The sequence below is a fragment of the Salvelinus alpinus genome, chromosome 33, assembly GCF_045679555.1.
Source record: "Salvelinus alpinus chromosome 33, SLU_Salpinus.1, whole genome shotgun sequence".
NCBI lineage: Eukaryota > Metazoa > Chordata > Actinopteri > Salmoniformes > Salmonidae > Salvelinus > Salvelinus alpinus.
In genome coordinates, this window is record NC_092118.1 from 8307303 (window position 1) to 8334354 (window position 27052).

General features: G+C 44.6%; 1 protein-coding gene across 7 annotated transcripts in view; it reads left to right on the top strand.

Annotated features, from left to right (window-relative positions):
• The window catches only part of nav2a (neuron navigator 2a), a 298168-nt gene that overhangs the window by 209575 nt on the left and 61541 nt on the right, over positions 1–27052 (top strand). For 5 of the 7 annotated variants that reach the window (XM_071381946.1, XM_071381948.1, XM_071381941.1 and 2 more), the window contains 5 exons: positions 32–88; positions 1976–2103; positions 20183–21425; positions 25081–25190; positions 25968–26076. In XM_071381946.1, coding sequence (XP_071238047.1) covers positions 32–88; positions 1976–2103; positions 20183–21425; positions 25081–25190; positions 25968–26076 — 1647 coding nt within the window. The remainder of the gene's footprint in view (positions 1–31; positions 89–1975; positions 2104–20182; positions 21426–25080; positions 25191–25967; positions 26077–27052) is intronic. The other 2 variants (XM_071381943.1, XM_071381944.1) reach the window with 2 other exon arrangements.

Consider the following 27052-nt stretch of genomic DNA (forward strand, 5'->3'; position numbering starts at 1 on the left):
CTCCTTCTCTTTCTTTCTCTCTCTCCTCTAGGGATGGGTCTCAGCGTAAACTGCTCAGGTTTTCCCTTGGTCAGAAAAAGTCCTCTAGGTCAGCTCTTTTTCTCTCCCTCTTCCTCTCTCTCTCTTCTTTGTGGTCATGCATCTTCCTCCTCCACTCCTCCTCGTCTTCTAATTCTCCCCCTTTCCGCACTATTTCCAGAGCAGGTAGAAGTTGCCCATAACAACTGATACAGGGTCAGATTTTTTCCCCCCAACATGTAATAGTTCTGGTTACTATAGAGGTGTTGTAAATATGATCCTAGATCTGTGGTAAGGGCAACTTCTACCGTTAACTACTATTCTACTCTGCATGAGTTTTGAAGAGAGGGGACTCCAGGCTCCATTTTGGAAAGTCCTGTTTGACTCTGGCATCACACGCCTCATTTGGCATGTCTGCTTAATGGGGTGTAAGGGACCTTTAGATAACCCCTGTGTGTGTGTGTGTTTGTGTGTCTGCGTGTGATGTGCATGTGTGTGCGCGCACACGAGAATGTGAGAGAGCACTTCTCATGAGAGAGCGTCTCACTGTGAGTATGACCTTAATAATGAACTGAGATGGAGGAGTGGATGGCTTGAATTTGGTTGTATGTTATGCTAACGGATCAGATAGGCCACCACTACTATCCTACTACTACTGTACTGTGATCTGTGGGATAATGTTTATTCAGTGATGTCACGCACTTTATACATTCATCTGGGCCCGTATTCAAAAATTGTCATAAAGTAGTACTGACCTCGGATCAGTTTAGCCTTTTATATCATTATTAAAAAGAAGGGCCTAGTCCTAGAGTAACACTCCTACTCTGAGAGGTTTTTATGAATGATGGCCAAAAACGTTGTTTTACAAGCATGTCACTTTTCTACACTAAATGAAGTGAAATTGAGGATGTGTTGTTGCGTGCTGCCTAAACCCCACATAGCAGGCGTACAAAAATGCCTGAACGGAGTCCTCACGTCCGTTTTCCAGGGGAAACAGAAGTTAGGTTTGAAAATACTGTATACCTAAAAACCGGAAGCATCCGCTTTTTGCCTGCCCAGCGGAGAGTGCATGCTGTCCATCCCTGGTAGTTTAGCACCTGCTCCTAGTCTAATTTACAAAACAGTGCAGTAGCGCCGCCCTCTGGTCAGCATGTGTCACTGCAGATTAATATTCAGCTGGGCGTAAGTACATTCAATATCTGGAATGGTGTCGATGTGCAGTCAGGGGGAGGTGAGGTGACATTAGGGTAATTTCACGATTACGATTTAATGTGGCCACATCCTGAATGGGAACAGACAGAATACGTTTCATCATGTAAACAGGGTATTTCATGAATATGCTAGCAGTGAAGCATGTGACTTAGTATCTCACTCAGAATTAAACACTATTATACACGAATAACATTTTTAAGTGTGTTCATTTAAGAACGCTCATGCCATCAGGGTCTTTGTCGTCGGACAGGAACTTAATAATGACTTATAGCCCAGTGTAATTCACAAGACAGTTAATTCACGGGCTAACAACAGTCTTTCGACTCACCGTAATTGAAAGTCAAATGAGCTGGACCTATTCTCTCACTAACAAAAGCCCATGCAGTCCTGCTTGGTCATGTAAAGGGCATGCCTTTTTTTAAAAGCTCACTCACTCAGTGTAGCAAGAACGAAATAAGAGTTGATGTTTTTCACCAGTATTGAACTACCGGTCATATTTTGTTTATCAGACCAATGCCGACAGCCACAGAATTATCCTCCACCGATGTTGAATTAGCAATTTATAGGCCTATGTGAAAGACGGACCCAGCTAGAATGCTGTCTTTGACTCCTGGCTGCACAGGAGATTAGCTAATAATATGGGGTTACAGATGGGTGGGAAAATATTGGACGTTTAATGAACGTATTGCCTAATCTTTGCTGTTTGTGCCATTGAGTCTAAACGCTCTATTGCTCTCCCGCTCAGACTCCCAGGCCCTAGTGCGAGGGTGTCCACTGCTGGCAGTGACATCGCACCTCGCGGGTCGGTTGGCGCAGCCGGCAACCGGCGAAGTCAGGGCTTCACAGACAAGACCAAACCAGCCGCTCACAAAGGTACGTCTGTCCTTCGCACGCACGCACACTCACAAACATACATACATACACTACCGGTCAAACGTTTTAGAACACCTACTCATTCAAGGGTTTTTCTTTATTTTTACTATTTTCTACATGGTAGAATAATAGTGAAGACATCAAACTATGAAATAACACATGTAGTAACCAAAAAAGTGTTAAACAAATTCTTAAAATAGCCACCCTTTGCCTTGATGACAGCTTTGCACACTCTTGGAATTCTCTCAACCAGCTTCATGAGATAGTCACCTGGAATTAATTTCAATTAACAGGTGTGCCTTCTTTAAAGTTATCAGTTGTGTTGTGACAAGGTAGGGGTGGAATACAGAAGATAGCCCTATTTAGTAAAAGACCAAGATCATATTATGGCAAGAACAGCTCAAATAAGCAAAGAGAAATGACAGTCCATCATTACTTTAAAGACATGAAGGTCAGTCAATACGGAACATTTCAAGAACTTTGAAAGTTTCTTCAAGTGCAGTCGAAAAAACCATCAAGCGCTATGATGAAACTGGCTCTCATGAGGACCGCCACAGGAATGGAAGACCCAGAGTTACCTCTGCTGCAGAGGATACGTTCATTAGAGTTACCAGCCTCAGATAATGCAGCCCAAATAAATGCTTCACAGAGTTCAAGTAACAGACACATCTCAACATCAACTGTTCAGAGGAGACTGTGTGAATCAGGTCTTTATGATCAAATTTTATTGGTCACATACACATGGTTAACAGATGTCAATGCGTGTGTAGTGAAATGCTTGTGCTTCTAGTTCTGACAGTGCAGTAATATCTAACAGGTCATCTAACAATTCCACAACAACTACCTAATACACACAAATCTAAAGGGATAAAATAAGAATATGTACATATAAATATATCGATGAGAGAGGACCGAGCGGCATAGTTAAGATGCAATAGATGGTATAAAATACAGTATATACATATGAGATGAGTGATGTAAGATATGTAAACATTATTAAAGTGGCATTATTTAAAGTGGCTAGTGATCCATTTATTAAAGTGGCCAATGATTTGAGTCTGTATGTAGGCAGCAGCCTCTCGGTGTTAGTGATGGCTGTTAAACAGTCTGATGGCCTTGAGATACAGTTGAAGTCGGAAGTTTACATACACCATAGCCAAATACATTTAAACTCAGTTTTTCACAATTCCTGACATTTAATCCTAGTAAAAATTCCCTGTCTTAGGTCAGTTAGGATCACCACTTTATTTTAAGAATGTGAAATGTCAGAAAAACAGTTGAGAGAAGGATTTATTTCAGCTTTTATTTCTTTCATCACATTCCCAGTGGGTCAGAAGGTTACATACACTCAATTAGTATTTGGTAGCATTGCCTTTAAATTGTTTAACTTGGGTCAAACGTTTTGGGTAGCTTTCCACAAGCTTCCCACAATAAGTTGGGTGAATTTTGGCCCATTCCTCCTGACAGAGCTAGTGTAACTGAGTCAACACGCTTTTTCAGTTTTGCCCACAAATTTTCTATAGGACTGAGGTCAGGGCTTTGTGATGGTCACTCCAATACCTTGACTTTGTTGTCCTTAAGCCATTTTGCCACAACTTTGGAAGTATGCTTGGAGTCATTGTCCATTTGGAAGACCCATTTGCGACCAAGCTTTAACTTCCTGACTGATGTCTTGAGATGTTGCTTCAATATATCCACATAATTTTCTTCCCTCATGATGCCATCTATTTTGTGAAGTGCACCAGTCCCTCCTGCAGCAAAGCACCCCACAACATGATGCTGCCACCCCCGTGCTTCACGGTTGAGATGGTGTTCTTCGGCTTGCAAGCCTCCCCCTTTTTCCTCCAAACATAACGATGGTCATTATGGCCAAACAGTTCTGTTTTTGTTTCATCAGACCAGAGGACATTTCTCCCAAAAGTACAATCTTTGTCCCCATGTGCAGTTACAAACCGTAGTATGTTTTTTTATTGCGGTTTTGGAGCAGTGGCTTCTTCCTTGCTGAGCGCCCTTTCAGGTTATGTCGATTTAGGACTCGTTTTACTGTGGATATAGATACTTTTGTACCTGTTTTATCCAGCATCTTTCCAAGGTCCTTTGCTGTTGTTCTGGGATTGATTTGCAATCTTCGCACCAAAGTACGTTCAGCTCTAGGAGCCAGAACGCGTCTCCTTCCTGAGCGGTATGACAGCTGCGTGGTCCCATGGTGTTTATACTTGCGTACTATTGTTTGTACAGATGAACGTGGTACCTTCAGGCATTTGGAAATTGCTTCCAAGGATGAACCAGACTTGTGGATGTCTACAATTATTTTTCTGAGGTCTTGGCTGATTTCTTTAGACTTTCCCATGATGTCAAGCAAAGAGGCACAAAGTAGTTGTGGCCTTCCTGTGACATCGGGCGCTGTAAGTGTCCTGGAAGGCAGGTAGTTTGCCCCTGGTGATGCGTTGTGCAGACTGCACCACCGTCTGGAGAGCCTTGCGGTTGAAGGTAGTGCAGTTGCCGTACCAGACGGTGATACAGCCCGACAGGATGCTCTCAATTGTGCGTCTAACAGTTTGTGAGGGTTTTAGGTGACAAGCCAAATTTCTTCAGCCTCCTGAGGTTGAAGAGGCACTGTTGCACCGCCTTCGCCACACTGTCTGTGTGGGTGGACCATTTCAGTTTGTCCGTGATGTGTACGCCGAGGAACTTAAAACTTTCCAAATTCTCCACTGCTGTTCCGTCGGTGTGGATGGGGGGGTGCTCCCTCTGCTGTTTCCTGAAGTCCACGATCATCTCCTTTGTTTTGTTGACATTGAGTGATAGGTTATTTTCCTGTAGGTTGTTTTCCTGTCTCGTCGCTGTTGGTAATCAAGCCCACTACTGTTGTGTCATCCTCAAACGTGATGATTGAGTTGGAGGCGTGCATTGCCACGCAGTCATGGGTGAACAGGGACTACAAGAGGGGGCAGAGCACGCACTCTTGTGGGGCCCCAGTGTTGAGGATCAGCGAAGTGGAGATGTTGTTTCCTACCTTCACCACCTGGGGGCGGCCCGTCAGAAAGTCCAGGACACTATTGCACAGGGTGGGGTTGAGACCCAGGGCCTCAAGCTTAATGATGAGCTTGGAGGGTACTATGGTGTTGAATTGCTGCAAAGAAACCACTACTAAAGGACACCAATAAGAAGAAAAGACTTGCTTGGGCCAAGAAATACAAGCAATGGACATTAGACCAGTGGAAATGTGTCCTTTGGTCTGGAGTCCAAATTGGAGATTTTTGGTTCCAAACGCTGTGTCTTTGTGAGACACGTTGTGGGTGAACGGATGATCTCTGCATGTGTATTTCCCCCTGTAAAGCATGGAGGGTGAGGTGTTATGGTGTGGGGGTGCTTTGCTGGTGACACTGTCTGTGATTTTATTTAGAATTCAAGGCACACTTAACCAGCATGTCTACCACAGCATCCTGCAGCGATACGCCATCCCATCTGGTTTGGGCTTAGTTGGACTATCATTTGTTTTTCAACAGAACAATGACCCAACACACCTCCAGGCTGTGTTAGGGCTATTTTACCAAGAAGGAGAGTGATGGAGTGCTACATCAGATGACCTGGCCTCCACAATCACCTGACCTCAACCCAATTGAGATGGTTTGGGATGAGTTGGACGGCAGAGTGAAGGAAAAGCAGCCAACAAGTGCTTAGCATATGTGGGAATTCCTTCAAGAATGTTGGAAAAGCATTCCAGGTGAAGCTGATTGAGAGAATGCTAAGAGTGTGCAAAGATGTCACCAAGGCAAATGGTGGCTATTTGAAGAATCTCAAATATGAAATATATATTTTTTTTGGTTACTACATGATTCCATTTGTTATTTCCCATTTTTGATGTCTTCAAAATGGTATGTCATACACTGCATTTGAGGAACAATTGTAAAGTAATTCTACTTTGAAAGTTGATCAACTTGTAAACTAATTTTTTAGAAAATCACCTTTGAATGTTTTGGTATCTTGTGAAGAGCTCTTCTTTGTCTACACCCATTCAGCATCATTCCCACCCTCTTAGGCTTTAGCCCCACCCATCTTGTTTCTCCCTTGACGCTCACACTTGACGCTCTGGCCGATGGCCGATGAGCTAGTTAAAGCTAGTTAGCTAGTTAAACAACAATGAACATAGTGCCAACAATGCCACAGTGCCGGGAGCTAACCAACCAGGTTCAATGTTAGCTAGCTAACATTAAGCTCTAACTAGAAAAGCAAACGGCTCTGGGAAACTAATAATAACGTCAGCTAGGGAGCCAGCCAGCTAACGTTAGCTAGCTAGCTAACAGTACACTTTAGCTTGCAATGAAACCACTTTGTCAAAATTAGAAACGTGTAATATCTGAAAATGTTGCTAGCTAACGCTAGACTATCTTACCTGTATACATCATCATGCATGATGGACACTTCTCCCTGTCAGGAATGCCACTCCACGGTTGCCCTTAATTTGAAGATGTAATCCGGAGACAGGTGTTTCCTCCATCTCTTTAGCTATCAGACTCTAATTTCACTGATTTCAAAACTCGATCCTCCAGAAAGTAGAGAGCAACACGTATGCAGCTCCACTACGCAATACATTTTTTCAAAAGCTGCGTTCGACAGGATTACCAACACAGACTGACGAGCTCAAATAGACAGAAGCCCTCTATATGGCAGACCAATCCGAACTCCTCTCTCGGCATGTCCAGCCCACTCATTATCTCAGCCAATCATGGCAAATGGGAAGGTAGCCTTATTTTTCTGTGGCTTAACCAACAAGGCTCGTAATTTAACAATTGTATTCGTATTTACAGATGGCGTACAAGTTGGTTATTAAGGCACTTGTAAGTTCACATGTTCGAGAAGGTATTTCTGCCGAAAAGCATTTTGCTAAAAAAAAACATTTTTTACGTTCAAACGGCTCTTCTGTGAAGCTGCGACTTGCGACATACGCCTAGTTTCCTGAATCGGGTCATAAATGCCTAAACCACCTGTCAAGTCATTAACGCTGACAGACTGTCCTGGTCATGATGTGGATGATTATGTCTGTGAGTATGGCAGCTATCCTAATCAGGCCGTTATGGTGTGGGAGGCCTTAGGAGTCCCCCTTTCTCAGAATAGACCAGGGCCTATCCACAAAGCGTCTCAGAGTACAGTAGGAGTGCTGATCTAAGACCTGTCCATATAATATGATTCGTTATGAGCTAAAAGGCTAAACTGATTCTAGATCAGCACTCCTACTTTGAGACGCTTTGTGGATACGGGTCCCTGAGTGCAGACACCCTCTCCCACCCACAATGCACTCCATCAGTGCTGGAGCACTTTACTGATATGTGAGTGAGTTGGGCCATGAAATAGAGAGTTCATCTTTGTTACCCATATTGAGGGCATAAAAGGTTATTCGTTAGATAGACAATTTTGTGAGTCAAACTAGATATGATTTATGGTGCCAGATGCTTCACCTATTTACCTGGCTGGTCATGTGATTTTTCCATCTTGGCAAAGGGTGCTTTGGGATACAGAAATGAACAGGACGAGCTTCAATGCTGTGTATTTCGAGGACAATCAAAACACTGCGTGTGGTTGTGTGTGTGCGCCTGCGTTCATTTGTGCGTTTATATGCACGTGACACTGACCTATAGAGTGTGTGTGTGCTGCATGTCTCCTCGCTAAAGGACATTGACATGGCTTACAAGGTTAGGTGACAGTGTGTGATTTATAGAGGTGCGTGTGTGTGTGTGTGTGTGTGTGTGTGTGTGTGTGTGTGTTAGATTTAGTGTTGCACTATAAAGGTTACCATGAACTCTAGTTGGTACCTGGTATGACTGCTATGCACTGTGTTCTGTCTAACCTCGCACGTGCTTGCCTATAGTAGGACACTGTGAATGACCTATGAGTACTGTAGGGCTGTGGCGATCATGACATGTTGTCCTCCGGTTATTGTCATGCAAAAGTCTGCCGGGTCTCACGGTAATTTACCTTGAATTACCATAAACACAGTTAGCATCTCCAGGCCTCCGTGCTTTATATCGTATGGTGTGCCCTGGATATATTTCCTAAATCGATTACCATTTCTTGGCCTGCATCTTGTTGGTGTGTAGTCGCACAAATCAAAAATCGGACAAAATCGTTATCCCGGACACACTTTCTGGGCTGAGACAAGAATGGTATTATTCCTACAAGGGAAAAAATACGTGGTTAAAATGATACTCACCTGAGTTTGTTTTTATTCATTTGACCCTGTGTTAACCTTTACTATCACACGGCCTCTCGTCTTCTCATGTCGCGTTGAACTCACGTTGTACATTCTCCACAACCCAGGGGCTGTTACCGTAGAACTATAATTCTATTTCTATGGCGATTACGGTGTGACTGGTGTCTGTCTACTGTTACTGTATTCAGATAGACTGACACCGTTTACTGTATTGACTTCATTCGACTCCATTGTCTGCTGTGTTTAGCCAGGGTGAATCCGCTTGACTGTGTGTTCAGTGAGAGGTTTTATATAGCTTCTCTGCGCTGCTGTCACCACTCAGCTCGTCTACTCGGTTGTTTATAGACTCACTGTGTTTGTCTTCCACTGTCTAAAGTCATTACCCTGTATTAGACTGTATGAAATATGGGGGGGGAGAGATGGAGGGAAGAGAGAACGAGAGGGTGGTGTGTGTGTGTGTGTGTGTGTGTGATCTGAAGGGTGCAGAGGGACAGACAGCAGGTAGGAGGGGAGGAAGGTTTGGAATCATCTCCCCCCCCTAACCACCTACCTTCCCTGTTGAGTCGCTGCCAAATCCCTCCCCCCTCACCCAACTCACTCCTGCACAACAGTTCCACTCAGGCTGCACTACGTGGAACATGTATCAGAGTTTGGGACTCTACTTCTTCTCGCAGCTTCTTTTGGCCTACTCTACTGGGACAGTGATACAGCAGCGCTTATGAGGTTTGTCATCTGTCTTGTCACCGCTCTCCCCGTAGCCTCACTAAGTGCTATGAAACTCAACTTGAGATGAGTGCACGCCAGTCTAGCTTTCTCCTAAGTCATACATTATGCCGCTGTGAGATTTGTATGACAGATGGGATTCGACCCAGACGTATAGTACTATCGGTCATGGTCTTTTACCTAGTTACCAGACTCGGGGTGATATTGTGTTTTTTAAATCGTATACTCTTTTAATACAACATTTTACTTAGTAAGCTTTACTGTACCAAGTTAGCAACAATTTATTAGCGGGAAGATTCAGTGATTTTACTACCTTGAAATAAAATGCTGAAGATGCTAATGCTCAGTAGAAACTGCCGGTTCTTTTGTCCGGCTTGAATTGTTCTGTGTCAATGGTGCTGACAGTAGAATGGAGAACGGGTCGCTGGAAGCATCCTGTTGTATACAGTGGAGAGACATGAGCATACAGTTGGCCTTCCTCTTATGCTTTACATTAACACAAGGTGACAGCAGCAATGTATTCAGAGAGAGAGAGAGAGATTTGTGACCTGTTGCCACAAGAAAAGGGCAACCGGTGAAGAACAAACACCATTGTAAATACAACGTTATAAATACAACCTTATAAATACAACTTTATAAATACAACCTTTTGTACTTTAATAGTTTACACATGGTTACGACACTGTACATAGCCATAATATGACATTTGAAATGTCTCTATTCCTTTGTAACTTTTGTGAGTGTAATGTTTACTGTTCATTTTTTATCGTTTGTTTCACTTTTGTATATTATCTACTTCACTTGCTTTGGCAATGTAGACATATGTTTCCCATCCCAATAAAGCCCTTTACATGTAATTGAGAGAGAGAGAGAGAGTGTGTGTGTGTGGACAGTGAAGACAGTGCTGAATGAATGGCCAGTTGATGAGCTGTAGCCTCTCTGTTTGAGTCTATTCATGTGGAGGAACTTTAAAAGTTTCACTCCAAACAAAGACTAGCTGTCCCACTCACTCACAAGGGCACAATGAGTGAGGTGTGCGTGCGTGTGTGCGCGCACGTCTGTTATCTGAACTTGGGGATATGAGTAAGCAGTTTAAACAAATGACATATTGTTCTCCTTAATAGAAGTCATCTATATTAAATTAAATTAGATTAAACTTTGTAATTGAACATATAAGCGAAAAAAACCAAGTAACGTTCAGTGGTATTTATTTATTTATTTATAGGGTATTTCTGGCTTAGCTATCTGTGTACAGCTAAAACATGATTGCTCTGTGGGCAGTCCTGGCAATATGTCTTAAGCTATTTCTTTAAGTATCATACTGTATGTTGCTAAAAAGGCTTTTCCTGAATCTGGACACATTCATAATCATATGTTTAGGCGGTGTGTCATTCTAAACTGTATACAGCGTCTATAAGTGTGATACTGCTCTTTCCCCCCAGACTCAGTCATGGTTTCATGTTAAGGCGCTATGTCTATCTCTATACCGTGCCTACGGAATGTATTCAGACTCCTTGACTTTTTCCACATTTTGTTAGGTAACAGCCTTATTGTAAAATTGATTAAATTGTTCCCCCCCTAATCTGTCTACACACAATACCCCATAATGACAAAGCAAAAACTGGTTTTTAGATTTTTTTGCTAATTTATAAAAGTTTTAAACTGAAATATCGCATTTACATACACTACCATTCAAAAGTTTGGGGTCACTTAGAAATGTCCTTGTTTTTGAAAGAAAAGCAACAAAAAAATTGTCCATTAAAATAACATCAACTTGATCAGAAATACAGTGTAGACAATGTTAATGTTGTAAATGACTGTTGAAGCTGGAAACGGCTGATTTTTAATGGAATATCTACATACAGTAGGCGTACAGAGGCCCATTATCAGCAACCTTCACTCCTGTGTTCCAATGGCACGTTGTGTTAACTAATCCAAGTTTATCACTTTTAAAAGGTTAATTGATCATTAGAAAACCATTTTGCAATTATGTTAGCACAGCTAAAAACTGTTGTTCTGATTTAAAGAAGCAATAAAACTGTCCTTCTTTGTACGAGTTGAGTATCTGGAGCATCAGTATTTGTGGGTTCGAATACAGGCTCAAAATGTCCAGAAACAAATAACTCTTCTGAAACTCGTCAGTCTATTCTTGTTCTGAGAAATGAAGGCTATTCCATGCGAGAAATTGCCAAGAAACTGAAGATCTCATACAATGGTGTGTACTACACCCTTCACAGAACAGCACAAACGGGCTCTAACCAGAATGGAAAGAGGAGTGGGAGGCCCCGGTGCACAACTGAGCAAGAGGACAAGTACATTAGAGTGTCTAGTTTGAGAAACCGATGCCTCACAAGTCCTCAACTGGCAGCTTCAGTAAATAGTAACCGCAAAACACCAGTCTCAACGTCAACAGTGAAGAGGCGACTCTGGAATGCTGGCCTTCTATGCAGGCCTTCTGTATAGACAGAAGGTAGTAGTACACAGCGTTGACCGTGATCTTCAGTTTATTGGCAGTTTCTCGCATGGAATGCTTTCATTTCAAAACCAAGGACATTTCTTAGTGACCCCAAACGTTTGAACGGTGGTGTAAGTATTCAGATCCTTTACTCAGTACTTTGTTGAAGCACCTTTGGCAACGATTACAGCCTCGACTTTTCTTGGGTATGAGGCTTGGCACACCTGTATTTGGGGAGTTTCTCCCATTCCTCTCTGCAGATCCTCTCAAGCTCTGTCAGGTTGGATGGGAGTGTCGCTGCTGAGATGTTGAATCGGGTTCAATTCCGGGCTCTGATTGGTGCCACTCAAGGACATTCAGAGACTTGTCCCGAAGCCACTTCTGCGTTGTCTTGGCTGTGTGCTTAGGGTCATTGTCCCCCAGTCTGAAGTCCTGAGCGCTCTGGAGCAGGTTTTCATCAAGGATCTCTCTGTACTTTGCTCCATTCATCTTTGCCTCGATCCTGACTAGTCTCCCAGTCCCTGCCGCTGAAAAACATCCCCACAGCATGATGCTGCCACCACCATGCTTCATCTTAGGGATGATGCCAGATTTCCTCCAGATGTGATGCTTGGCATTCAGGCCAAAGAGTTCAATCTTGGTTTCATCAGACCAGAGTATCCTGTTTCTCATGGTTTGAGAGTCCTTAGGTGCCTTTTGGCAAACTCCAAGCGGGCTGTCATGTGCCTTTTACTGAGGAGTGGCTTCTGTCTGATTGGTGGAGTACTGCAGAGATGGTTGTCCTTCTGGAAGGTTCTCCCATCTCCACAGAGGAACTGGAGTTCTGTCAGAGTGACATCGGGTTCTTGGTCACCTCCCTGACCAAGGCCCTTCTCCCACGATTGCTCAGTTTGCCCGGGCGGTCAGCTCTAGGAAGAGTCTTGATGGTTCCAAACTTCTTCCATTTAAGAATGTTGGAGGCCACTGTGTTCTTGGACCTTCAATGCTTCAGACATTTTTTGGTACCCTTCCCCAGATCTGTGCCTTGACACAATCCTGTCTCGGAGCTCTACGGACAATTCCTTCGACCTCATGGCTTGGTTTTTGCTCTGACAGGATTGTGGGACCTTGTATAGACAGTTGTGTACCTTTTCCAAATCATGTCCAATCAATTGAATTGATTGTTTTCGCTTTGTCATTATGGTGTATTGTGTGTAGATTGCGGCGGATTTTTATTTATTTAATACATTTTAGAATAAGGCTGTGACGTAACAAAATGTGGGGAAAAGTCAAGTGGTCTGAATACTTTCCAAAGGCACTGTATATTTCTATAGGCAGGGAATACCCAGGTCAGTGCTGACTGACAAGTCTAAATGAGTATGTTGAACATGAAAGCGGTCGAGAGGGCTGAACAGAGTCAGACGACGCTAGCCCCTCTAATGCATTTAAGCTTGTTTTTGTGTGTGTGCGTGGTTGCGTTGCGTTGCGGGCTCAACCGTGTTTGTCTCCCGGTTTAGTTTGTGACGAGATTAAGCCATTAAACGCCGGGGGGAAAACCATGGGCCTTTTTGAAGTGGCTCTGCTGAACAAACATGTCTCTGACTCACGCATGCGCACACACACACACACATACACACACACACACACACACACACACGTTGAGGACGCTTGTATTGTACACTTGGTACTGGCACATATAGACAGTAACACAGACACAGTGGAACACACACAGGCGTGATGATCCGTGAAAAGGGCTCTATGTCCACTGTGCCGGGCGGATATCCCAGAAGCCAGTGATGTTATCAGGACAGAGGGCAGCTCAGGGTAGGACCCAATCCCAGAGAGAGAAAGTTGATAGAGAGGAAGGGGAGAGGCAGAGTCAGAAATAGAGGGGGACCGAGAGATTATAGAAAGATTATAGATTACAGAACATCTCATTCCAAAATCATGGGTATTAATAAGGAGTTGGTCCCCCCTTTGCTGCTATAACAGCCACTCGCCTTTGAAGGCTTTCCACTAGATGTTGGAACGTTGCTGCGGGGACTTCCTTCCATTCAGCCACAAGAGCATTAGTGAGGTCAGGCACTGATGTTGGGCGATTAGGCCTGGCTCGAAGTCGGCGTTCCCAAAGGTGTTCGATGGGGTTGAGGTCAGGACTCTGTGCAGGCCAGTCAAATCCTTCCACACCGATCAAGACAAACCATTTCTGTATGGTCCTTGCTTTGTGCACAGGGATATTGTCATGCTGAAATAGGAAAGGGACTTCCCAAAACTGTTGCCACAAATTAGGAAGCAAAGAATTGTCTAGAATGTCATTGTATGCTGTAAAGTTAAGATTTCCCTTCACTGGAACTAAGGGGCCTGGCCCGAACAATGAAAAACAGCCTCAGACCATTATTCCTCCTCCACCAAACTTTACAGTTGGCACTATGCATTCGGTTAGGTAGCGTTCTCCTGGCTTCCACCAAACCCAGATTCGTCCATCGGACTGCCAGATGGTGAAGCGTGATTCATCACTCCAGAAAATGTTTCCACTGCTCCAGAGTCCAATGGCGGCGGGCTTTACACCACTCCAGCCGACACTTGGCATTGCACATGGTGATCTCAAGCTTGCGTGCGGCTGCTTGGGCATGGAAACCCATTTCATGAAGCTCCCTATGAACAGTTCTTGTGCTGATGTTGCTTCCAGAGGCAGTTTGGAACCCGGTAGGGAGTGTTGCAATCGAGGACAGCGCTACCCGCTTCATCACTCGGCGGTCCCGTTCTGTGAGCTTGTGTGGCCTACCACTTTGCGGCTGAGTCGTTGTTTCTCCTAGATGTTTCCACTTCACAATAACAGCACCTACAGTTGACCAGGGCAGCTCAAGCAGGGCAGAAATTTGACGAACTGACTTGTTGGAATGGTGGTGTCGTATGACGGTGCCACGTTGAAAGTCACTGAGTTCTTCAGTACGAGCCATTCTACTGCCAATGTTTGTGTAGAGAGATTGCATGGCTGTGTGCTGTATTTTATACACCTGTCAGCAACAGGTGTGGCTGAAATAGACTAATTCACTGATTTGAAGGTTTTTCCATATTTAAGACCCCTTATCCTTTTCCACATTTTGTTACATTACAGGTTTATTCTAAAATGGATTACACTTTTTTTTTTACTCATCAAACCACACACAATGTCCCATAATGACAAAGTGAAAACAGGTTTTTAGAAATTTCTGAATATGTATTAAAAGTAAAAAACAGATACCTTATTTACATAAGTATTCAGACCCTTTGCTATGAGACTCGAAATTGAGTTCAGGTGCATCCTGTATCCTGTTTCCATTGATCACCCTTGAGAGGTTTCTACAACTTGATTAGAGTTCACCTGTGGTCAATTCAATTGATTGGACATGATTTGGAAAGGCACATGCCTGTCTATATAAGGTCCTACAGTTGACAGTGCATGTCAGAGCAAAAACCAAGCCATGAGGTTGAAGGAATTGTCTGTAGAGCTCCGAGACAGGATTCGAGGCACAGATTTGGGGAAAAGTACCAAAACATTTCTGCAGCATTGAAGGTCCCCAAGAACACAGTGGCCTCCATCATTCTTAAATGGAAGAAGTTTGGAACCACCAAAACTCTTCCTAGAGCTGGCCACCCGGCCAAACTGAGGCAATCAGGGCAGAAGGCCCTTGGTCAAGGATGTGACCAAGAACCTGATGGTCACTCTGACAGAGCTCTAGAGTTCCTCTGTGGAGAAAGGAGAACCTTCCAGCACTCCACCAATCAGGCCTTTATGGTAGAGTGGCCAGACGGAAGCCACTCCTCAGTAAAAGGCACATGACAGCCGCTTGGAGTTTGATAAAAGGCACCTAAAGGATTCAGACCATGAGAAACACTATTCTCTGGTCTGATGAACCAAGATTGAACTCTTTATCCTGAATGCCAAGTGTCACGTCTGGAGTAAACCTCGCACCATCCCTACGATGGTGTGCACCATCCCTAAAGGAGTGCGCCTTGGTCCACTCCTTTAAACGGCCATGACAGAACTACCCACCACCAAAAGAGGACCAAGCAGCGTTGTTACCTGGAGATTTGGACATGGGAGGAAATCTTGGAAGGCAAGGGACCCTGGGGACAGAGGAGTGAACATCGCAGTACTGAGGAGGCAGCTAGGAGAGGGGTCAAGGATTACACGGGAACACGGCTGGCAAGGAAGCCTGAGAGGCCACTCCCCCCCCCCCAAAAAAATGTTGTGGTTACACGGGGAGATTGGCTGAGCCAGGTTGGAGACCTGAGCCAACTCCCCGTGCTTACCGTGGCGGGCGTCGTCCTGGTCAGGCACCGTGTTATGCGGTGGAGCGCACGGTGTCTCCAGTGCATCTGCACAGCCCAGTGCGTCCTGTGCCTGCGCCCCGTACGTGCCGGGCCAAAGTCACCATCCAGCCAGGACAGGTTGTGCAGGCTCTTAGCTCGAAACCTCCAGTGCGCCTCCACGGCCTAGTGTATCCGGTGCCTCGGCCAAGGAAGAGACCTCCTGCATGTCTCCCCAGCCTGGTGAGTCCTGTGCCTGTGCTAAGCCCTAACTTTCCTGCATGTCTCCCCAGCCTGGTGAGTCCTGTGCCTTCTCCCAGAGCCAGGCCTCCTGTGTGTCTCTCCACTCCAGTGATGATCCATGGCAAGAAGCCTCCAGTGATGATCCATGGCAAGAAGCCTCCAGTGATGATCCATGGCACGAAGCCTCCAGTGATGATCCATGGCACGAAGCCTCCAGTGATGATCCATGGCACGAAGCCTCCAGTGATGATCCATGGCACGAAGCCTCCAGTGATGATCCATGGCAAGAAGCCTCCAGTGATGATCCATGGCACGAAGCCTCCTGTGTGTCTCTCCACTCCAGTGACGCCCTTCAGTCCGGAGCCTCCAGCGACGATCCCCAGTCCGGAGCCTCCAGCGTCGATCCCCAGTCCGGAGCCTCCAGCGTCGATCCCCAGTCCGGAGCCTCCAGCGTCGATCCCCAGTCCGGAGCCGCCAGAGTCGATCCCCAGTCCGGAGCCGCCAGAGTCTCCCTCCTGTCCGGAGCCGCCAGAGTCTCCCTCCTGTCCGGAGCCGCCAGAGTCTCCCTCCTGTCCGGAGCCCGCTGCGAGGGTCCCCAGTCCGGGGTCGGCGGCGAGGGTCCCCGCTCTAGAGGCGCCACCAAAGTGGGCCAAGCCAGAGGTGGAGCGGGGGCTGCGTCCCTCACCAGAGCCGCCACCGCGGGGAGATGCCCACCCAGACCCTCCCATATAGGTTTAGGTTTGCGGCCGGGAGTCCGCGCCTTTGGGGTGGGGGGGTACTGTCACGCCCTGACTTTAGTTATATTTGCTTTCTTTATTATTTGGTTAGGTCAGGGTGTGACGAGGGGTGGTTTGGTTAGTTTTTGTATTGTCTAGGGGGTTTTGTCTTGTCTAGGTTTTCTTTGGTTATCTATGGGGATTTTGTATTGTCTAGGGGTATGTAGGTTTATGGTGGCCTGAGTGGGTTCCCAATCAGAGACAGCTGTTTATCGTTGTCTCTGATTGGGGAGCCTATTTAGGTTGCCATTTTCCATGTTGGTTTTGTGGGTAGTTGTCCATGTTTAGTTGCCTGTGAGCACTACGTTGGCTTCACGTTTCGTTTGTTGTTTTGTTAGTGTTCGTCGTTGAATAAAATTAGAGGAATGTATTCCAATCACGCTGCGCCTTGGTCCACTCCTTTAAACGGCCGTGACAATACCCAAGAAGACTCAAGGCTGTAATCGCAGCCAAAAGTGCTTCAACGAAGTACCGAGTAAAGGGTCTGAATACTTCTGTAAATGGGATTTTTCTGTGTTTTTTACACATTTGCAAAAATGTATAAATACCTGTTTCTGCTTTGTCGTTAAGGAGTATTGTGTGCAGATTGATGAGGGGAAAAACCACTTGAATCAATTTTAGAATAAGGCTGTAATTTAAAGTCATGGGTTCTGAATACTTTCCGAATGCACTGTAGATGAGATTTTGGTTGAATCCATTGTTCAACACAGGTTTTTGGTATGAAAGAGGCTTTGTAGACTAGAGTTGGAGAGATTGTGTGCGTGCGAGACAGAGTTGGGTTATGGCAGGAATTTCACTGGTGGTCTGTGGTTAAGTCCTGAGGGCCTCTCTGTCTGTTAGACTCAGATTGCAGACTACTAATTGACTGCACTAGTTGAGTAGTTAAGATTTAAACACTAAAACATGTGTCTTGTGTAAACTACGTGATTACACAAGTCATATAGAGGCACAAAGATGTGTGTGCGCGTTGGTGGATTTATATTTTTGTCCCAAGGTAGTGAACTTTCTCACAGTGATCTTAGCCAGGTCGGGAGGTATACGACCTCTTATGAGTGGGATGTAAGCAGTCCATGTCTTTGTGATATTGGACGAGATGAAAGTGCCACACATTGAACTCTGTAGGTTAGAGAGAGAGGGAGAAAGCATGCTGGTCAGTGGCTCAGGTGTGTTTCCATATATTGATACATCATGTGTGTCCAAAACAGGCAATTGTGCGATAAAATAAGGGGATTCAATTCAGTACAACTTTATTGACAACCATGGGGCAAGGGGTTCACAGCAATTTCACATCTGACCCAGGATGTGAAATGTGGATCTCCTTTTCATTCAAACTGGGGCATCTTAGGTGGTCATCTGGTTCTGGGTCATCCGCGGACATGCTCTGTGTTTTTCTTGTGTCCGGTGTCCGAGCCAACACAATGTCCACTTCTGAACCAAAACCCCAGCTGGTTTCACCCCCTATTCTCCCTCTGGGACACAGACCGCTCTGTTGGCATGATGTAAGCTTCTCAAAGTTCCCCTTTTCCCACATCCCAGCCTCAGTGAGTCTGAATCCCTCTCTTTCTCATTATCTGTTTGTCTGTATCTCGCTCTCTCTCTCTCTACCTCTCTCTACCTCTCTCTCTCTCTACCTCTTCTGTAATTCTTGCTGGTCCTCCTCTCTCGCTCATTCAGGCCCTCCTCCAATAGGAAGCCAGCTATTAGCAACCTGACCCACTTTCCGCTAGCATGGCTAATTGGGCCCAAATCACTTCCTAATGGGCACATTGTTTCAATGCGCACACAATAAATACTGAACTGGGGGGAAACGACAGGGGCATGGAAAGCAATTAGGGCTTGAAAGGCGCTTAAAAAACAGGAATACATGTGGTGAAAATGGGATGTGGCATAAAGATGTGTAGTGTTTAATATTCCTAGTAAATACGTCCTTACCAAGGCCCAAATGTGTGAATTTTAAATTAGTCGTTTAAGGAGTTACCACAATAAAGTCAAGTGTTTAGAGTCATGTTAACGCGGTATACTGAAAAAAGGGTTGCAAACTACACTAAGTAGGGTTCTTCGGCTGTCCCCATTGGATAAACGTTTTTGGTTCCAGGGGGAACCCTTATTGGTTCCAGGTAGAACAGTTTTGGGTTCCATGTAGAACCCTCTGTAGAAAGCATTCTACTTGGAACCGAAAAGGGTTCTACCTGGATCGAAAAGGGTTCTACCTGCAACTAAAAAGGGTTCTTCAATGGGTTCTCCTATGGGGACAGCCGAAGAACCCTTTAAGGTTCGAGATTAACAAATTTTTTCCCTAAGAGTACATTGAAAAGGAATTGCAATGGATTCAATTTGAGATCATTACTTAATTGACCGTGTTTGTGAAAGTATTTGTGCAGCAGGATAGTAGCTTCTGTTTTGCTGTGTCCATGTGCTGTACTGGCTGGCTAATGGGTTGGGCATGGGAGTGGCCACAAGGGCAGTTTGGCAGTTTGGCTTTGAATATTGAAAGTAACGCTAGCAGTAAGTAGGCTCTCTACATGCACACAACAATAACTACACTCTATTCTTGTACTGTACAGTATTAGCCTCTTGAGGAAGAATATCTTAGCTACTTTATGAGTTCTGTATCTATGTGGGTTTTGGATTTGATTGTGACTGTTATTGGTAAGTCAAACATTATTGATTTAGAGGGGCGAACAATATCAACTTTTTAAAAAGTGCTTTGTTGGTTTTTGTGTGCTCTGTAACAGTGACAGGTGTGTCTTCTGTAAAACCTTAATTTAGACAAAATAGTCAAATGAATGAAAATATTTTGTGTTTTTGTGTTTTAGCTCGCTCGTTTCCACAGTACTTCAGAATACAGCCTTGGAGCGGAGCAAGTCTTTCTGTGAATTGGAAGATAATGACCAGCATCAGTCCAGACCTCCCAGGGGTGTCAGTGGCAGTGTTGTATCTCAGCTCAAATTCCTTGGCCAAACTTTAAAGTGCTTTCCCTCATTGTTTTTATAAATACTTTATGATGGGCACTCTCATTGTTATTGTCCAAGGTTTCTAATAGTTTTCAGAGTGTCGTGGGTTCGCTGGCGTTAAGTAATGACACGTCTTTACTGTGTCAACACATGCTAACTTGAGCTTTCCACAGTGCAGGACCTTATATGGACAGTTAGTGTGGGGTCTGTGAGGATTGCTCTGTCTAACCATCTCTTATTTCTCTCCTTATCCTCTCTCCCACTCCTGCTTTCCCCCTTCTCTTCCTCCTCTTCATCTTCTTCACTCCTCTCATCTCCGACTCCCCTCTCACTCCTATTCTCCTCTCCTCTCGGTTATTCTCTTCTCACTTCCTCCTCTCGTCCTTTTCTTCATCCCTTCCACCTCTTCATCCTCCCCTTTTCCTCTTCCTCCTCTTCCTCACAGAACCCTCAGAGGGCATGACTTCACAGACTCCGGTAATGACTGAGCATGCTCCGTCGTCCCCAGCGGCCGTCAGCACTTCCGCCAACAGCGCCTCTACCTCGGCCCCCGTCCCTCCAGCCTCCTCCTCCTCGGCCATCCCCCACCCCAACTCCAGCAGCAAGCCCTGGAGGAGTAAGTCTGTGAGCTCCAAGCACACCTCCTCCTCAGCCATGCTCTCTGTCAAGCAGGAGAAGGATGCCTCCTCGAAGGCCTCCTCGTCCACCGAGCCCCCCCCTAAAGTTATCCAACAGAAGTCTATGCTGGAGAAGCTCAAGCTGTTTAACAGCAAAGGTGGATCTAAGTCCTCGTCCTCCAGCACTCAGGGGGCTCAGGCGGACTGCGGTGCCCCCGCCCGGCAGCTCGGGGCTGGTGGAGTGGAGAGGGCAGAAGCAGGGTCCAACACCGACTCCCTGGAGGAGGCGGAGGGGAATGCCCGTCCTGGCGCCAACGGGACTGGTAACGGGACGACCCACGGTGGTGCCCCAGCCCATGTCCCTACCATCGCCACAACAACCAGCAGCCCCAAGATCGCACTGAGGGGAATCGCTCAGCGCACGTTCAGCAGAGCTCTGACCGCTAAAAAGAGCTCAGTGAAAGGACTGGAGAAGGAGAAAGAGAAGGAGAAAGAGAAGGAGAGGGGGAAGGAAAAGGAAAGAGGGAAAGAGGCGGGGAAACACATCTCCACCACAGAGAGGATGGAACTCAGGGGGGAGGAGCCTAAGGAGGAAGCGACTACCACTGTCGCAATGGAAACGGAACCCTCTTCCAATAAGAGGACTTCTAAAATCGCCTGTTTCATACCCAAAGGGAGCAAAGTGGCCAAGAAGGAGAGTTCTGTCCCTGCACACAGCGGCATACCAAAGCCAGGGGGTAAAACCTCAGGGGTAGGGGGGAAGGCGCCCTCGGCAGGGGGGAAGGAGGGTGGGGAGCGTCCCCGGAGCATGCGGTTGGGAGGGGGTCTGGTCCTGCACCGCGGACACCTGGACAAGGACAGGGACAGCAGACATTCTAGCTCCACCTCCAGTCTGGCTTCTACAGAGGGCAAGGCCTCACAACAGGGCAATTGCGCCGCCCCGGTGGTGGAAGGTGGAAGTGGTGGCGCTACACAGAGCACAGCCTGCAACACGGTCAGTGTCCAGCTACCTCAGCCTCAGCAGCACCACAGCCACCCCAATACAGCCACCGTAGCACCCTTCATGTACAGGTGAGCAATACACATACTTTGGACTGATAAAACTGTAAACTGTAACATTTGTCATGGTGTGGCTGCCCGACCAAGCCTATGTGAATCTGTAATAGTATCCTGAGAAAGTCTGAAAGGATCATAAGTCATTAGTCACTGATCATTAGTGGGCATCTGCAAGCTGTTTGCTAGGAATTTCCCCTAGAATCACTTTCCCACTGTGTGTTTGTATGCTCACCCCACCCCTGCCCTCTGTATCTCAGTCCCAGTGTGATATGGGTGGAGCCACTGAATGGAGCCATTCTAACCACCTCTAGTTATCCAACCCCCCCCCCCCCACATCCCCTGATCCTAGCCTGGGACAGCCTACCCGCTATACCTCTGATCAGGGTCCCCTTTCCCCTGTTGTCGTGGAGGACTGGTTGGGCTCATTAATTCGAGTTGAAAAATAAATGCTGCGCTCATGGAATGGCATGCTTTGAGCACTACTGAAAAGTGCTATTTACATGTGAAAAATGAATGCTGCATTCGCTATAGACCTATTGTTTACCTTTTTGTTGGTGACACTTTGATATCTAGATAATATGAAGCTGTTTAACCTCTCTGCGCACAGATCCCTTTAGCGGGATCATTTTCCTAAACAACCGCTGAATTGCAGGGCGCCAAATTCAAAAATATTACGAAAAATATTTATAATCATGCAATCACAAGTGAAATATACCAAAACACAGTTTAGCTTGTTGTTAATCCACCTATCGTGTCAGATTTTGAAAATATGCTTTACAGCGAAAGCAATCCAAGCTTTGTGAGTGTATCAATCAATGCTAGAACAGCTAGCCCCAAATTAGCATGGTCACGAAAGTCAGAAAAGCAATAAAATTAATCGCTTAGCTTTGATAATCTTCGGATGTTTGCACTCACGAGACTCCCAGTTACACAATACATTTTATTTTTGTTCGATAAATATTACTTTTATAACAAAAAAACGCCATTTGGGTTGCGCGTTATGTTCAGAAAACCACAGCCTCGTTCCGTTCGACAAATTCCAAAAAGTATCCGTAATGTTCGTAGAAACATGTCAAATGTTTTTTATAATCAATCCTCAGGTTGTTTTTAACAAACATAATCGATAATATTTCAACCGGACTGTAACCTATTCAATAAAAGAGAGAAAGAAAATGGAGAGTTACCCCTCTCGCGCGCAGGAACTAATCAAAGGACACCTGACTAGTTTTGAAAAATCTCTTTCAAAATAAAAGCCTGAAACTATGTCTAAAGCCTGGTCACAGCCTGAGGAAGCCATTGGAAAAGGAATCTGGTTGATACCCCTTTAAATGGAAGAAAGACTGGCAATGAAACACAGATAAAAAAAAAAATAATAATAATAATTTAAAAAATCACTTCCGGGTTAGATTTCCTCAGGTTTTTGCCTGCAAAATCAGTTTTGTTATACTCACAGACAATATTTTGACAGTTTTGGAAACTTTGGAGTGTTTTCTATCCTAATCTGTAAATTATATGCATATTCTACGATCTGGACCTGAGAAATAGTCAGTTTACCTTGGGAACGTTATTTAAAAAATTAAAAAATATATAAAAAAATCTGACCCCTAGCGTCAAGAAGTTAAAGGACAAATCTACAGATGAAACAATAACAAAACGGGTGCCCCGCCTCTGTTTTGGTAAAAAGCTGAGGGATGGGCCTGGAGAAACGTAACCACTCCTCAGATGAATAGACAGAGCTATGGATGTAAGGACTGACCATTCATGATATCAAAATGATTGTTTTAACCATATTATGAGGCTATACAGTGTTTACATTTACAATGTGTACAAACATTGGCGAAAAACAAGCTTATATTTTGGGTTCTGATGGAGTGTGACAGTTGAACTAAACTCATGAGACATTTATAAGTTATATTCTTCAAGAAGTGGCGATTGCACAGCGAGATCAATGGAAGGTTTCAATAGAATCAGTGGGAACCTTCCGTTGATCTCGCTGTGCAGTCACTACACAAGGACTGAGGGGAGAATGTGTAGGAGCAATGGATGCATATATCTGTGCAAAGATAACATTTCAGTGAAGGACAGGCAAATATATTTTGATTTGTTTAACGCAATTTTTTGGTTACTACATGATGTCGATTTGTGCTAGTTTTGATGTCTTCGCTATTATTCTACGACGTAGAAAATAGTAAAATAGAGAAAAACACTTGAATGAGTAGGTGTGTCTATAAGGGCACAAGGCCAGACCCAGATTCAGACACGGGTGGCAGATGGTTTGAGTCTTTGATATTTATTACATCCAAAAGGGGTAGGCAAAATGGTCGTGGACAGGCAAAAGATCAAAACCAGTTCAGAGTCCAGGAGGTAAAGAGTGGCAGGCAGGCTCGGGATCAGGGCAGGCCGAATGGTCAGGCAGGCGGGTACAGAGTCCAGAAAACAGGCAAGGGTTAAAATCAGGAGGACTAGCAAAAGAGAATAGAAAAGCAGGCGCACGGGAAAAACACGCTGGTTGACTTGAAACAGACAAGACGAACTGGCACAGAGAGACAGGAAACACAGGGATAAATACACCGGGGGAAATAAGCGACACCTGGAGGGGGCGGAGACAATCACAAGGACAGGTGAAACAGATCAGGGCGTGACAGTGTCCAAACTTTTCACTGGTACTGTATATAATTTCTATGTCTGAAAATGGATGTAGCAACTACAGATTGCCCCTTTAAGTCTATCAAAAGTGTGCGAGTTTTAACAAGTGTCCATTTAAGCCTATTAATTAGTTTTTTTTATCAGCATGAATTAGATTAAGCATAGGCTGGGATCTGCTGGGATCTGCACTATGCAACTGTTGCAAGAGCGCATTTCTCACTGGCTGTCCACTGGTTTCAAAAACAATGATTTATAGGCAGCTTAAACTTCTTGAATTCAACCATTATTCGATTCAAATACACATTTAGATTTGTGAACAGCCATCCACAACAACCACAATCCGTAAGGCGCAAATAGCTAAATGAGAGAGCAGCAGTGTGATTCACATCAATGCACTATGTAGATATCAATAATAATCTTTGGATGCCAACAGCAGTCGCACCATTGGAAGACATAGCTTGGACTGTAGCCTACAAAAAAATGCCTATTCCTGCTCTTTTCCAGCGATCCATCAAACACATTTGGTGTGTCATCAAAGTGGTCTCTAACTTGTGGTCAGACTCGCTCAGGTAGAACAAACTTAAACGTGCGCCTTTTTTCAATGCTGATTTGAATGTCATTGAGAAAACAGAGAAGCGTCCGATTTTTTTGTTGTTGCCAACATCCTTTTCTGAATTTAAAAGTAATCCTCGAAGTAATCATCTAGTTTTTCAAAAGTATCTGTAATCTGATTACAATATTTTAGCTGGTAACGTAATGGATCACAGTTACCGTTTTTTTATAATCCCTTACATGTAACGGAATGCATGTAATCCGTTACTCCCCAACCCTGCCTCTGATCCTCCCCTGTATGAATAGCCTGTCTTACCCTTACACTCACCACTTATGAACTTCCTCTCCTGTCATTAGCCAGTCATAGGGCATTAACAGCAGGATCATACCATCTCTGTTTTAGAGAAAGGGGGGAATTGACATTGACAATCCAGATATTCCTTTTGACCTTTGACACTTTGTTATCATCTAGGTCACAAACGGACGTCGACGGTATCATGGCGACAGAGGCAGGGTCAGGAGGAAGGGGCGGAGAAAACGTTCCCTTTAAAACCAGCCAGCCATCCATTGAGGACCTTTCAGGTAGGCCATCGACTAGTTATGTCTGTAGGAGCTGTTAGGCAATTGATTATGTGTGTCTAAACAGTACATAAATGACATAGGCCATTTTGTTTGTTAGTTTTGATTGTTTTAGATTGTTCGTTTGAGGAGAACAGCACATGAAACCAACTGTGGATTGATTCTGTCTGAAGGGAAAAATACCTTTCTGGCTCATGTACTCCAAATTCAGTTTTTGTTTTTTGTTGTGTCCATTAGTGATGCGCAGGTTGACTCATAGCCCGCAGTCTTCCTCAGTTATGTCCACGGGGTGGGTTTAGCGTCATGAAATATTGTGTTGATGAAGGGCAGGTCGGTGGCGGGCGGGTTGAATAAAGAGAAAACAATGCCTTAAAAATTCCATAAATGTCTCATTCGTGTGCAATTTATATCTATAGGCTACGTTTATTTATTTTTTCTCCATTATTTTAGGCTATCTGGCATTAGCGTGTAAGCCTATGTACCGGCACCAAATAGCCTACACACCATTTGCCAAATGTTTTTGGGAACTGGGAGAAAAAGTAAACGTCGATCCACGCAGGCGAAAAGGACGTCGGAGTTTGACTCTGACTGTAGCCTACGGCGCATTTTCTATATTAGCGGTTTAGGGTCGGGTGTGGGCCTCATATTTTCACTTTATAACATATTGTCTGGCTGTTGCTGATGGGTTATTAGCAATTGCGGGAGGGTGCGGGTGAACAAACTGTTGACCCGCGCACCACTAGTGCCTATGTACTCAGTCACAATGTTTGTTCTGTATAGCAGAAGATCCAGAGACACGGAGGCTGCGGACTGTTAAAAACATTGCAGATTTGCGCCAGAACCTGGAAGAGACTATGTCCAGTCTACGGGGGACTCAGATCACACACAGGTAAGAACCCCTCCCCCCCTGCAATGAGAATAGACAGATCCAGAACATGTGTCCAGTCCAGTATCCAAACAGACTCCATATTGCAGATTCAATACTACATTCTGTTTCTGTGTATTCAACAAGTTCCACTGACATCCATTAAGACATAACAGACACAGCTCCTAGAGAGAGACCACAATAGTAATCACAATAAAGCTATTCTTAGCAATGATCCATAATACTTTCTCTTGTAAAAATCCCAATAGTTAATGTAAAATGTAAGGTTAGTTACATGGATCAGCTTAATATTTCGGAACGACTGTTGCTTCCATCAATGTAATTGTCTGCATCATTTCCAATCCCCCATATATTTTTCTGGGTAAATATATCCATATACATACAGTTGAAGTTGGAAGTTTACATACACCTTAGCCAAATACATTTAAACTCAGTTTTTCACAATTCCTGACATTTAAATCCAAGTAAAAATTCCCTGTCTTAGGTCAGTTAGGATCACCACTTTATTTTAAGAATGTGAAATGTCAGAATAATAGTAGAGAGAAGGATTTATTTCAGCGTTTATTTCTTTTGTCACATTCCCAGTGGGTCAGAAGTTTACATACACTCAATTAGTATTTGGTAGCATTGCCTTTAAATTGTTTAACTTGGGTCAAATGTTTCGGTTAGCCTTCCACAAGCTTCCCTCAATAAGTTGGGTGAATTTTGGCCCATTCCTCCTGACAGAGATGGTGTAACTGAGTCAGGTTTGTAGGCCTCCTTGCTCGTTCACGCTTTTTCAGTTCTGCCCACAAATTTAGGTTGGAGTCATTAAATCTCGTTTTTCAACCACTGCACAAATGTATTGTTAACAAACTATAGTTTTGGCAAGTCGGTTAGGACATCTACTTCATGCATGACACAAGTAATTTTTCCAAAAATTGTTTACAGACATAAGTGAATTCATCTAATTCACTGTATCACAATTCTAGTGGGTCAG